This window comes from Arachis ipaensis, chromosome B02, assembly GCF_000816755.2.
Source record: "Arachis ipaensis cultivar K30076 chromosome B02, Araip1.1, whole genome shotgun sequence".
NCBI classification, from domain to species: domain Eukaryota; kingdom Viridiplantae; phylum Streptophyta; class Magnoliopsida; order Fabales; family Fabaceae; genus Arachis; species Arachis ipaensis.
Window position 1 is genome coordinate 9,280,095 of NC_029786.2, and position 12,345 is coordinate 9,292,439.

Here is a 12,345-nt window from a genome sequence, read left to right on the forward strand (position 1 = left end):
AAACTTATCTTATTTCACAGGAGTGCCTCAAATTTGTAAAAGATATCCATTTTGGTAGATCACAGAGCTTATCTGGTAAATCTTTTCATCAGTCTGGTGCTGTTCTGAATCTTTATGCTGAGACTACTCCTACCTTCTTGAAGGTTCTGTACTTAAATCATTTGGTTTCTCTGCTTGTCCCTTCCTTTACCTGCTTTCATGGGATTTGTGTCTAATGATGTTTAATTACAGGTTCTGAAATCTCATACTGACTTTGTTAACTCTAGTCAACTTTCTGAGGAGCTGGAGAGGTTGCAGGTATCTATGATAGATTCAAACCCAAGACTGCAAAATGGTGCGCCTGCAGATTCGTCTACCTCTGATGCATATTCGGAGGACATTGAAGATGAAGCAAACTTGTACTTCCATAAGATGTTTTCTGATAAGTTAACCATCAATGCAATGGTGCAAATGCTTGCCCGGTTCAAGGAATCTTCTGTGAAGAGGTGACATTTTTTAAAGTTTTTATATGCTTGTTATGAATCATGTATGAAGAATGAACAAATGACTATCCATTCTCTTAAATGCTGTTTATTACCCATTCATGCAAATATTATCTGGTCTATGATTAGCTTCTAATGTGCTGGCAATATTGATGTGAATTATCAGGGAGAAATCAATTTTTGATTGCATGATTGGAAACTTGTTTGAGGAGTATAAATTTTTTCCGAAATATCCTGAAAGGCAACTCAAAATTGCTGCAGTTCTCTTTGGTAAGTTTTTCTTTTAGCATTACGGATGTTGAATGTAACTCATTTCTATTGGCTAGTGCCAAAATGATTGTTACTATCTTGATGTGTTGTGTTCTGCTAGGAAACTTAAGACCTGGGTTAGTAAATTGCATTGCTTGGTAAATTATATGTCTTTTGATCAACTATGAAATAGTATTTGTTTTTTAAATATTTAATTGGATTTGTCACATATGTCTTGAGTACTTGAGCTTGAAAGCCTTGAACAATAATTAAATGAATTTGAGCTCCAGCCAAGGTTATTTATTTATTTACTTTTTAAACTTGCTTTCAAGCCTATTTGGATATTTCCCCATAATTCTAGCTAATCTAAGCTTCTCGATTTTGAGGTAGGGAATGGCTAACTTGTCACCCTTTTTTTTTTAAAATAAAATAATGAAGAAATAAATAATGCTTTTATATTTATTCTGATACTTGTGATAAGAAATAGTATAATTCAATGAATTGTGCCAACTAGAGCTTGATAACAGATTTGGAATTGACCTAAGTGGGTCTTTTGCCAAGCTAAGAGGCTCACCTGTGTAATATAATTTGATTGCAGCAGCCATTTACACCACCATTTAGTTGTTGTTTGTTGTTTTCTTCTTCTGTTTTTTTGTTTTGTCTTTGTTTTTTTTTTTTTTTTTTAAAAAATAGATACTATGCAACAATTTCATTCTGTGACTTAGGTTTGTCTAAAATTTATTAGTCGCAATGCCTGGCTTATACTTCCTCTAAGAATTTGTATTTCTATCTTGTTGGGCTATAATGTTTTGTTGTCTGTAGTACTTGACTCTACTCAGTTGTAAAATCTATTGCTATGTTAGAAATCTAAATGTGAAAAACAATCAAGAGGTTTTTTTTTCACCATGTTGGTGTACATTGCTAAACTAGGTGTTTTGAGTATTTGATTGCTTCAGGTTTCACTTTTCTCAGTTGTTGAAATACATGATTATTTTTTGATTTTCTAGTTCTGTATTTATGTTACATTGTTTCTTAATACATGCCAGGTTCCGTCATAAAGCATCACCTTGTGACTCATCTGTCTCTGGGGATTGCTCTTCGATATGTTCTTGATTCGTTACGCAAGCCTGCAGATTCAAAGGTTTGTGGTGTTTACTAGTGGATTTGCTCAAGTCTACGTATGATGTTTTATTTGATATTCCATCCATATATTGCAGATGTTTACGTTTGGAAGTCTGGCCTTGGAGCAGTTTGTGGACCGCCTTATTGAGTGGCCTCAGTATTGCAATCACATTCTGCAAATTTCCCATTTGCGCAGCACACATTCAGAAATCGTCACTTTCATTGAACAGGCTCTTGCCAGGATTTCTGCTGGTCATGCAGATGTGGACGGGGTGAACCATGCTTCACTTATTAGTAACCATAATTCTGCACAAACTATGTTAGGGCATGTGGAGGTAAAAGTAATCTAATTTCTTCCTTCTATGTTAGGGTATTGGACAATGAAGCTAAAATGGATTTGCATGCAAAATTATGAGCACTGATGTCTTATTTGTGTGAATGTGTTTGTTTTCTTATTATACTTCCCTGTTGGTAGATTGACCTTTTTCTTTATTTTCTCACTATCATACTGAGGTGACGTGTCTTTGTTGTGTCCTTGCAGCATCTCAATGGCTCTGGTGTCATCCAGCCTGGGCAGCAACATATATCACTGCAGCTTCAACAGAGGCGTGATATTCCCTTGGATGATCGTCATAAAGCCTCTGTTGGTTCATCCACTGATGTAAAACCGATCTTATCATCTGTAGGGCAATCTTCAGCAGTTACTCCTGCTGATACTTCTAGTAGTAATAAGGTACTATACTTGTCTCTTGTTTCAGAATTCCGGGCATGATGTGAATGTTACTGTTATGTATATGTGTGTGGTTGTTTGTTTTTCTTGGTATTTTTTCTTTGTTGTTACTGCTAATTTATTTTGTATCTCACTGCAGCTACATAGCACTGGCAGCGCATCGTCGATGTTATCTTCTCCTGGTTTTGTTCGTCCTTCGCGAGGAGCTACTTCAACCAGTATATTTCTGTCCCTTCACTCCCTTGTGAATGATTCTGGTTGATTGGCAATATATATTGTGCATCTTTCTTCTTTCATTTTCTGAACATTCACTTTGCTTCTTGGAAATGTCCATTATGTAGGGTTTGGATCAGCCTTGAACATTGAAACTTTGGTTGCAGCTGCTGAGAAAAGAGAAACTCCCATCGAGGTGATCTAGCCATTTACAAGTTGATCACGTTGGTTGCTTTCATGAGATGTGGTCTTATGTGTTCAGCTGTTTAGATTCCTAGTCATTTTACTTTTGTTCTACTCATATCCCATTCTAATGTATATAAATATTAATTTTGTCTTTGTTTGGTTCAATGTAATCCTCTTTTTCTTAATGCATTTAACAGGCTCCAGGGTCAGAGGTTCAGGATAAGATATCATTTATAATTAATAATATATCTACTGCAAATATTGAAGCTAAAGCAAAAGAATTCACTGAAATTTTGAAAGAGCAGTACTATCCATGGTTTGCACAGTATATGGTTATGAAAAGGTTAGTATACTTCATAAAGCATATGATGGGATGCCTAAAAGAGTTGTATCTATTCTGATCAATGTGTATGGATATATTCCACAGAAATGAGTGTAATTGTTATTTTCAATATGATTAATTGCATTGCTGGAGTTTGAAGTGGACAGTTGGGCACTGCGGTATTTTAGAAGGTCAAATTTTGTTTTAGGTCAATTTTGAGTTCTCATTTTACCGGAGAGCTATCCAGAGTGCCACTAGGGAATAAAATTACCTTTGATATGTAACCGTGCAATATAAAATATTTTATTAATAATGTTGATTTCTTAGATATTTTGAGTCTACTCAATTTTAACTGAATTAAACTGAACTCTAATAGTGCACAATTGATCTGCCAATCCTGGAAACCACGAGTCCGAATTAAGATTAGTCCACTTCAAGATTTCCTTTTTCATCACTCTCCGGTTCTTAAATTTTATGTAAGAACTGTAGGATAAATGATTTCATTCAAAGATGAATTTTCTAGTGGTGTTTTGGTAAAAATCTTCTTATTGTTCCTGTATGTGGCTACATGTCTAACAGTATGGATACGGTAGTCCTCTTGTATTTGTACTTTTGTTTACTTGATCTTATGCCAAACTATCAATTGATACTTTGAATACTGACAGAGCGAGCATTGAGCCAAATTTCCATGACTTGTACCTGAAATTCCTAGATAAAGTCAATTCAAAGGCTTTGAACAAAGAGATTGTGCAGGCAACCTATGAAAATTGCAAGGTTTGTGAATTGTCATTGTTCCCTGATTGTTTGAAGTGAATATATGTTGAAATTTGAATTAACATCCCGGTTTGTGTACTCTCAGGTTCTTTTAGGATCTGAGCTCATAAAGTCTAGTTCAGAAGAACGCTCTTTGCTTAAAAATCTGGGAAGCTGGCTTGGAAAGTTAACAATTGGGCGGAATCAGGTTTTGAGGGCTCGTGAAATAGACCCGAAATCTTTGATTATAGAGGTAATTATCATTTTGTGTATACTCCAAGGGCTGATGGTGTTTCAGCTGCTTGTTTGCTGATTTGGTTATCAATATGTTGCGATGTAGGCATATGAGAAGGGGCTGATGATAGCTGTTATCCCATTTACTTCAAAGGTATAGTTTATGATTGTAATAAACTGTTGCGATGGTTTTCTTCCATCTTGTGCTATATCATGATTCAGTAAATGCTGTAGGTCCTTGAACCATGCCAAAGCAGTCTTGCATATCAACCCCCTAATCCTTGGACGATGGGCATTCTGGGATTGCTTGCTGAGATTTATTCAATGCCAAACTTGAAAATGAACCTCAAATTTGACATAGAGGTCATAGTTATTTTATTTCCTTTTCTGGATATTATGGTCATAGTTGCCGCTCTCTTGTACCGATTTATTCATATCCTTGTGCTATACAGGTGTTGTTCAAAAATCTTAGTGTGGATATGAAGGATGTTACGCCAACTTCTCTCCTGAAGGATCGGAAAAGAGAAATTGAAGGAAATCCTGATTTCTCCAATAAAGATGTTGGGGCGTCTCAAGCACAAATGATGTCTGATATAAAATCTAGCCTTATACAGCCAGTAAATCAAGTGGAGTTACCACTTGAAGTTACCAATCCATCTAATACTGGGGCACATCCTCATTTACTCTCTCAGGTTTGTTTTTACATGCTTTTGGGGTTGAATACCTATTTCTTTCCCCCCTCCCAATCTATAAATTGTTTCCCTGAGTGTCTGTTAATGAATTAGTACGCTAGTCCACTTCATATTTCCACTGGAGCCTTGATGGAGGATGAAAAGGTAACACCTCTAGGCTTGTCTGATCAACTTCCTTCTGCTCAAGGACTATTACAAGCAACTCCTACGCCTGTACCTTTTTCCCTTAGCCAGGTGTGGAATGTAAAAGTTTTCTGTTATTTCTTCGATTTTTTTTTTGGCTTAAGGGATGCTGATTTCAACCAAGTTTATTAACTGTCTTTTGCTTATAGCTTCCATCACAGATACCTAATATTGCAACTCATCTTATTATCAATCAGAAGCTTAGTGGTTTTGGGTTGCAAATGCATTTTCAGAGGTATGTCGCTCTCAATAATTTCCATTGCTTGTTTGAATTTGTATGGCATACTAAGTTTGTTCTGTTATAACAGGGCTGTACCTATTGCAATGGAGAGAGCTATCAAAGAGATAGTATCTAGTATTGTGCAGCGTAGTGTTTCCATAGCTACACAAACAACAAAGGAGCTTGTTTTAAAGGTTGATATTATAACTTTCCCAGATTTTATTCTTACCTGAGGATTCCTAATTTGCTCATTGTCAGCGAATGTTTATATATTTTATAACGTTCATAATTTCTTTTCTAAAATTTTGTTACTATCTATTTAGTGGGAGAAGTGGTGATTGTTGTGAAATTTGATAGCTGAAAGTCATGAAGTAGTATTGTCATCCTTGTTCCTTACAATCATGTATATTGAAACTGATGTGAAGCTCTTGGTAAAACAAAACTGAAAGTATGAGACAGGAAAAGCAGTTGCTCAGTTTGTCTTTCTTTATTTGTGTATTTGTTTATTTTGCAGGATTATGCCATGGAATCAGATGAGACACGCATAGTAAATGCTGCACACCTGATGGTTGCCAGTCTGGCTGGGAGCTTAGCTCATGTTACATGCAAAGTATAGCTCTGAAATCCAACATTCAGTTTTATGCTGTTTGATTGTAGAACATCTAAGCAATGTATTATTATTTAGTATATGTTTCTGTTTAGTCTGCAATTTGTCTTATTTCTCTCTCTTCTAGGAACCTTTAAGGGCATCAATATCAAGTCAACTAAGAATTTCACTTCAGAATTTAAATATTGCAAATGAAATTTTGGAGCAAGCTGTGCAACTTGTCACCAATGATAATCTTGATCTTGGTTGTGCAGTCATTGAGCAGGCTGCTACTGATAAGGTTAGATCTACTGAAAGTTTGTGATAGTTGTCTTGTGGTTATGGTTAGTGTGGCAATGCTGTGGTCTGGAGAAGGTTATTATCTGTCTTGCTTATTTGTAGCTCTAACACTTTATTTAGAGGGATTTACATGTTAAGGACTTAAGGTTGATGTGGTTTTAACACATACTAATGGACTAATGATATGCATGAACAAATTTTATCACTAATGTGTCAAACTTTTTGTTCTGTAGTAGAGACTATTTGAACTGCCTTACCTTATTCTTTTCTATATGTACTTGTATAATTAGTTTTGGAAATCTACTAGCCAGGGTGAAACAAAAAGTTTTGCTTAATGCCAATAAGATTTCTTGTTTGAATGTGTAAAGAATTGTGTTAGTGACTTGGGTATCATGTGATGCCCAAAGCAACATGGAGTAGTATGGGATGCTCAACGTTGTATTTACCTTGATAGCTAGCTTTTAAGGTGTGGTTCCCTACTTTCTTTGGGTATGTAACATTTTTCAAACTAAAATAATCGTAAGGGTGATAAACTGTGAAGAATAAGAGATTTGCAGTTCTTATGAACTGTGTAGATAATGTTTCTCCCATTGTATTCCATCTGCTTTGGGTACTATCTGGGGTTTTCTTTTCTATAATGCTGATAATATTTGTTAAGTATTTGCAACTTCTAATTTGTAGATTTTTTCCAGTGTATGTTTATAGATTTGATTAAAACGTTTGATGTTCGTAATAGGCATTACTAGCAGCAACCACCAAGATTGGACTCTCGTTCCTTTTTGAAATTTCATTGAATCTCAGAAATAATAGTATAGGAATTTTTTCTTCAGAAGTATCATCTGTTTAACTCAACATTTATATCTCTTTACTCTTTTGTAGGCAATAACCACCATTGATACAGAAATTAATCAACAACTTTCTATGAGAAGGAAGCATCGAGAAGGTATGGGTTCCACATTTTTTGATACAAACTTGTACACACAAAGTTCTATGGGTGTTGTGCCAGAGCCTCTTCGACCCAAGCCTGGTCAGTTGTCCCTCTCGCAGCAGCGCGTCTATGAGGTATTTAAATGGTTCTTTTCACTGTTACTTCTAATTATTTTGGAAACACTGCATGGTTTAATTGCTGCTTATGTATATTAGGACTTCGTTCGGCTTCCCTGGCAAAATCAGTCAAGTCAGAGCTCACATTCTATGTCATCTGGTCTTTCGGTTCAATCTGGAAATGCTGGTCTCGCTGGCACTAATGGTGCTGTATCAGGACAAATTAACCCTGGTTACTCTGTAAGCTCCAGCTATGAAGGAGGGGTGTCGCGACCAGTAGAAGATATGTCGGAATCTAATTTGGCTCAACACTTCAGGTATTGCTTTTTTATTCACTATTTTATCGCTTTATTTCTGTGACATTCTGTTATTCTTTATTGTATTCACTGTCTGCATTTAACACCTCAGTGCTTCCTCAATTCACATTAGAGCTGCTGACAGTGTTTCCCAGCACAGTTTGGAGAAAGAATCAGTTGCCTCATTTCCTTCAACTGCTTCCACACCTGAGTTGCACACTGTTGATACTTCTGATTCTATGAAAGTGAGAATTATTCACGAGCATTATAACTTCATATGCTTCATATGTGTCGCAATGGTGTCTAACTGTGCGTCTGTACTATTTTGCAAGGAATCTGGAGCTTCACAGCCACTAGCAAGTGTCGTAGAGCGCATTGGAAGTAGTTTCTTGGAGCCCACTATTTCTACAAGGGAAGCCTTGGATAAATACCAAATGGTTGCACAAAAGGTAGTTCTCGACCTTTCTGGTTTCTTGATATTTTCTCTGTATATCCTATTACTGGTCAAATTATATTCAAAACAGGATCCTTCATAGCATGAATCGTTGATTTAGTTCATTTGTTTTGAGTATTATCAATCCAGTTTGTTTAGGACACTTATTTGAGTCTTCATTTTGTTGATTTTTTTAGTTGGAGGCTTTGGTTAATAATGATGCCAAGGAAGCAGAAATACAGGTATGTCATGGTTCAGTTTAGGTTCTTTTCTATAGTATACAGCTCTTCTGTTATCCAAATTAGTATATTTATCTTTACTGCTGTTCTCATTTTCATACTTTGATAATTTCTTTCTCCTCATCTGAATATCTGTTTTGGGTATTGTGATTAGGGGGTCATATCCGAGGTTCCTGAGATCATACTCAGATGTGTTAGTCGAGATGAGGCAGCTTTAGCTGTAGCTCAGAAGGTACACTTTCTTCTGCAGGAAATTTATTGATCACTGAATTTTTGTCGTAACTTGGTTGCTTTAGTAGATCCTTTTCTTGTTGCTTCTGGGTTGTTTTTTGCCCTGTACCTTATACTCAAGTTCAGTTAGGATGCAGGTTGGTTTACTAGGTATCTTGTAAAAATTCACAGTCATTACTTTTGTAACTAGGTATTCAAGGGCCTTTATGACAATGTATCCAACAACACTCATGTTGGTGCTCATCTTGCAATCCTGACTGCCATTCGCGATGTTTGCAAGCTTGCCGTTAAGGAGCTTACCAGCTGGGTATGTTTTTCACTCTTGAATGAAGTTATGTCATTATTACAATTTATTTTGGCATTAGTTCCTTTTTTCCTTATGTAATATACTCTATCTACCTATAGCATTGCTGAATGTTGCATATTCTGATGTTGAATTCCCTTTATTATTATTAATGATTTGGGTGTCTTCCATCTACTAAGATAATTCTGATGATGTTAGAGTTTTTCCAAGTGCAAAAACCACTAATGTTATGTACCTGTTTGAGACACTGATATGCTATTTTGTAATGTAAATTATCAATAAAATTGATCAAAGAGCTTGCCATTAGCCAAATTTACATCTAAAATAGATGTGGTTAACTACTAACTAATCCTCCATGAGTGACATTTAAATACAAGTTATGTTGGTGTTCTGTTTATAACTAGTGTGTTATTGAATACTTGTTACAGGTAATTTACTCAGAAGAAGAAAGGAAATTCAACAAAGATATTACTGTAGGCCTGATCCGCAGTGAACTGCTAAATCTTACCGAGTACAATGTTCATATGGCAAAGCTCATTGATGGGGGGAGAAACAGTATGTCAAAAGAATGTACCTTCTAATCGTTTTCCCTTTTTATATTGTTATACTCATGCAACTCCACTGGATTAATGTGCAGAGGCTGCTACGGAGTTTTCTATTTCTCTTCTTCAAATGCTGGTTGTTGAGGAACTGAAAGTTATTTCAGAACTTCACAATCTTGTTGATGCTTTGGCAAAGGTTTGTATTTGTCCACGAGTGTCTGCATTTTTTACTCTGCCCCGTCTTTACCAAATATCTTTTATTTCAGCTTGCTTCAAAGCCTGGATCCCCTGAATCGTTGCAACAGCTGATTGAGATGATCAAGAACCCTTCTGTTAGTGTTCCTGCAAAGGAGGATAAGGCAAGACAATCAAGGGACAATAAGGTCATACATAGGATACTAGGTTCAGCTGTTATTGTTGTTTTACACGCATAGTTTTTGTTCTGCTCCAACTGTGACTGAATCTATTTGTTAAAAACAGGGTCCTGGGATGCTGGCACCAAACCGGGAAGAAGTAAACATTGTAGAGTCTGTTGAACCAGATCCTGCTGGATTCCGTGAGCAGGTATTTTGCTGTGAAATTGCTAGATAAATTCATACTTTGTTGTGTGGCTATTTGCATACATTGTCAGATACTGACTGTAATTCTGTATTTATTGCCTGTGGTATATTTTAATTATGTCTAGAGTGTTTCAACTTCTCGTTAAGTGGGAATTGGGAATACAATACATCATTGGAAACTTCCAAACATTACTTATTATCCACATGTGTTGTAGGTTTCCATGTTGTTTACAGAATGGTATCGGATATGTGAACTCCCTCCTCCGAATGATACAGCTTCTACTCACTTCATCTTACAATTACATCAAAATGGTCTCCTTAAGGGGGATGATGTAACAGATCGCTTCTTCCGGCTATTGATGGTAGTGTATCTTCTCTCAGATACAGGTCACTTTCCTATTAATGGCCAGGGTTATCAATAAAACTTTTCTTTCCTCCCTTATTTCCTCCAGGAACTAGTTGTTACACACTGCTTAAACAGTGAGGTGATTAATTCTGGGGCATTGCAATCTTCTCAACAGCTGCCAGCAATGTCATTTATTGCGATTGATATTTATGCCAAGCTTGTCTTCTCAATATTGAAGGTCCACTGTGCCATTTTATTTTCTTTTAGTTTGGGTATTTCTTTAGCTTTTCTCTAATTTGTTATTTGTTTGAACAGGGATCAAACAAGTCCTTTCTTCTTTCTAAGGTCTGTAGGCAAACTTCATTTCTCTCCTCTGTTGGCTTTATGAATTCTGTAATGATATTCTAATGTGTTACTCTCTGACAGATTCTTGCGGTGACTATTCGGTTGATTCTAAAAGATGCAGAAGAGAAGAAGGCCTCTTTTAATCCAAGACCGTATTTCAGATTGTTCATTAATTTGCTTCTAGATCTTGGTTCACTTGAACCTGTTACTGATGGTGCAAATCTCCAGGTATTTGTCACTTTAAACTTTTCCTATTAGTTTCTATGTTGAAGTTGTTTTTATTTGTGTTTGGTCTTCTGCATTTGCCATAACCTGTTACTGAAGTTATTGAGAAAGCTATGGGTAGGCAAGCAAGCTCTCATCAAATGATTCATTACATTGAGTTGATTCGTTACACATCTCATTTAGATGATTTATCAAATAATAGTGGTTTGGATGGATTTGTGCATTCAAATCACAATACTACTATTTAAAACTGTTTTATGGGAGAGATTCAAATGAAATGATATCTAGATTGGTAAACTGAATAAAATTAAGCTCATTAATTTGTTTATTAGATAAAGGGACAATAAGTAAACATTTTGCTCGAACATAACGAACAAAAAGCGTCTTTTGTTAATATAAAAAATTATTAACAGTAAAAGGAGTTATGTATGGGTGGTAGGTTTGTATATATTAAACTGTTTATGATGGTTGGTATTCACGTAGTTAAAATTTTTCAGCAAAGGTTTGTAAATACTAATCTGTTTATGATGGTTGTTTATTTAGACATTGTGGGTTTTTTTAACTCTGTTATGTTCTTCATTCCCAATGATACTGTCCAAGAAATGAAGACACTTGTGTGCTTGACTAATAATACTTCATATTTTGCAGATTTTGATTGCTTTTGCCAATACTTTTCATGCTTTGCAGCCCCTCAAGGTTCCTGCTTTCAGGTGAGCCTAAGAATGCTGTTTTCCTGACTTGTTTGACGATATAATTGTAGTAATGGAATAGTATCTATTCATATGCTTGTAACTCCACATGATCTGTTGTGGTGGAATGGCTATTTTTCTGGGTTGAGACTTCCTGTTTGTAGAAAACCGATGATATTTATTTGTGTTAATTTTTTCTTCTGGTTCATTTTATTGAATCTTCCACCAATAGAAGACACACCAGTATCTCTTAAAGGTTGTGTACACCAAAAATGAATTTATTTTCCTGATAACATCTTTCCCACCTGTTGTTAAATTGTTTTATAATTATTTACCGTGTTTGTGGAAATGTTTTTTCAGTTTTGCTTGGCTTGAGTTGATAAGTCACAGGAGCTTTATGCCAAAAATGCTGACTGGTAATGGTCAAAAAGGTTGGCCTTATATCCAAAGGTTGCTTGTTGATCTCTTCCAATTTATGGAGCCTTTTCTGAGACATGCTGAACTCGGAGATCCGGTTTGTTTTCGTATTCATCACTATTTTTTACCTTATATGGACGGAGACTAGCAATGTTTCTGACATGCTGACTGGTTCTGGTCAGGTCCGTTTTCTCTATAAAGGCACTCTTAGGGTGCTACTGGTGCTACTTCATGACTTCCCTGAGTTCCTATGTGACTTTCACTTTACCTTCTGTGATGTTATTCCGCCAAGTTGCATACAGATGCGGAATATTGTTCTGAGTGCTTTTCCGCGGAGTATGAGGTTGCCAGATCCATCCACCCCCAATTTGAAGGTGTTATAATCTCAGATTTATATATTAT

The 12,345-nt window shown here is 36.0% G+C and overlaps 1 protein-coding gene across 1 annotated transcript in view; it reads left to right on the forward strand.

The window, feature by feature from the left end:
* The window catches only part of LOC107624816 (CCR4-NOT transcription complex subunit 1), an 18,345-nt gene that overhangs the window by 4,268 nt on the left and 1,732 nt on the right, over positions 1-12,345 (forward strand). Inside the window, exons 10-46 of the mRNA XM_016327277.2 lie at positions 21-143; positions 232-485; positions 649-752; positions 1,778-1,872; positions 1,949-2,188; positions 2,395-2,586; positions 2,723-2,801; positions 2,925-2,992; positions 3,180-3,325; positions 3,970-4,078; positions 4,164-4,310; positions 4,398-4,445; positions 4,526-4,654; positions 4,744-4,983; positions 5,077-5,217; positions 5,316-5,401; positions 5,475-5,580; positions 5,901-5,996; positions 6,121-6,273; positions 7,152-7,334; positions 7,416-7,633; positions 7,725-7,857; positions 7,945-8,061; positions 8,243-8,287; positions 8,439-8,516; positions 8,706-8,822; positions 9,248-9,374; positions 9,457-9,557; positions 9,628-9,744; positions 9,842-9,925; positions 10,137-10,283; positions 10,374-10,505; positions 10,583-10,612; positions 10,694-10,840; positions 11,486-11,547; positions 11,887-12,040; positions 12,126-12,317. Coding sequence (XP_016182763.1) covers positions 21-143; positions 232-485; positions 649-752; positions 1,778-1,872; positions 1,949-2,188; positions 2,395-2,586; positions 2,723-2,801; positions 2,925-2,992; positions 3,180-3,325; positions 3,970-4,078; positions 4,164-4,310; positions 4,398-4,445; positions 4,526-4,654; positions 4,744-4,983; positions 5,077-5,217; positions 5,316-5,401; positions 5,475-5,580; positions 5,901-5,996; positions 6,121-6,273; positions 7,152-7,334; positions 7,416-7,633; positions 7,725-7,857; positions 7,945-8,061; positions 8,243-8,287; positions 8,439-8,516; positions 8,706-8,822; positions 9,248-9,374; positions 9,457-9,557; positions 9,628-9,744; positions 9,842-9,925; positions 10,137-10,283; positions 10,374-10,505; positions 10,583-10,612; positions 10,694-10,840; positions 11,486-11,547; positions 11,887-12,040; positions 12,126-12,317 — 4,740 coding nt within the window. The remainder of the gene's footprint in view (positions 1-20; positions 144-231; positions 486-648; positions 753-1,777; positions 1,873-1,948; positions 2,189-2,394; positions 2,587-2,722; positions 2,802-2,924; positions 2,993-3,179; positions 3,326-3,969; positions 4,079-4,163; positions 4,311-4,397; positions 4,446-4,525; positions 4,655-4,743; positions 4,984-5,076; positions 5,218-5,315; positions 5,402-5,474; positions 5,581-5,900; positions 5,997-6,120; positions 6,274-7,151; positions 7,335-7,415; positions 7,634-7,724; positions 7,858-7,944; positions 8,062-8,242; positions 8,288-8,438; positions 8,517-8,705; positions 8,823-9,247; positions 9,375-9,456; positions 9,558-9,627; positions 9,745-9,841; positions 9,926-10,136; positions 10,284-10,373; positions 10,506-10,582; positions 10,613-10,693; positions 10,841-11,485; positions 11,548-11,886; positions 12,041-12,125; positions 12,318-12,345) is intronic.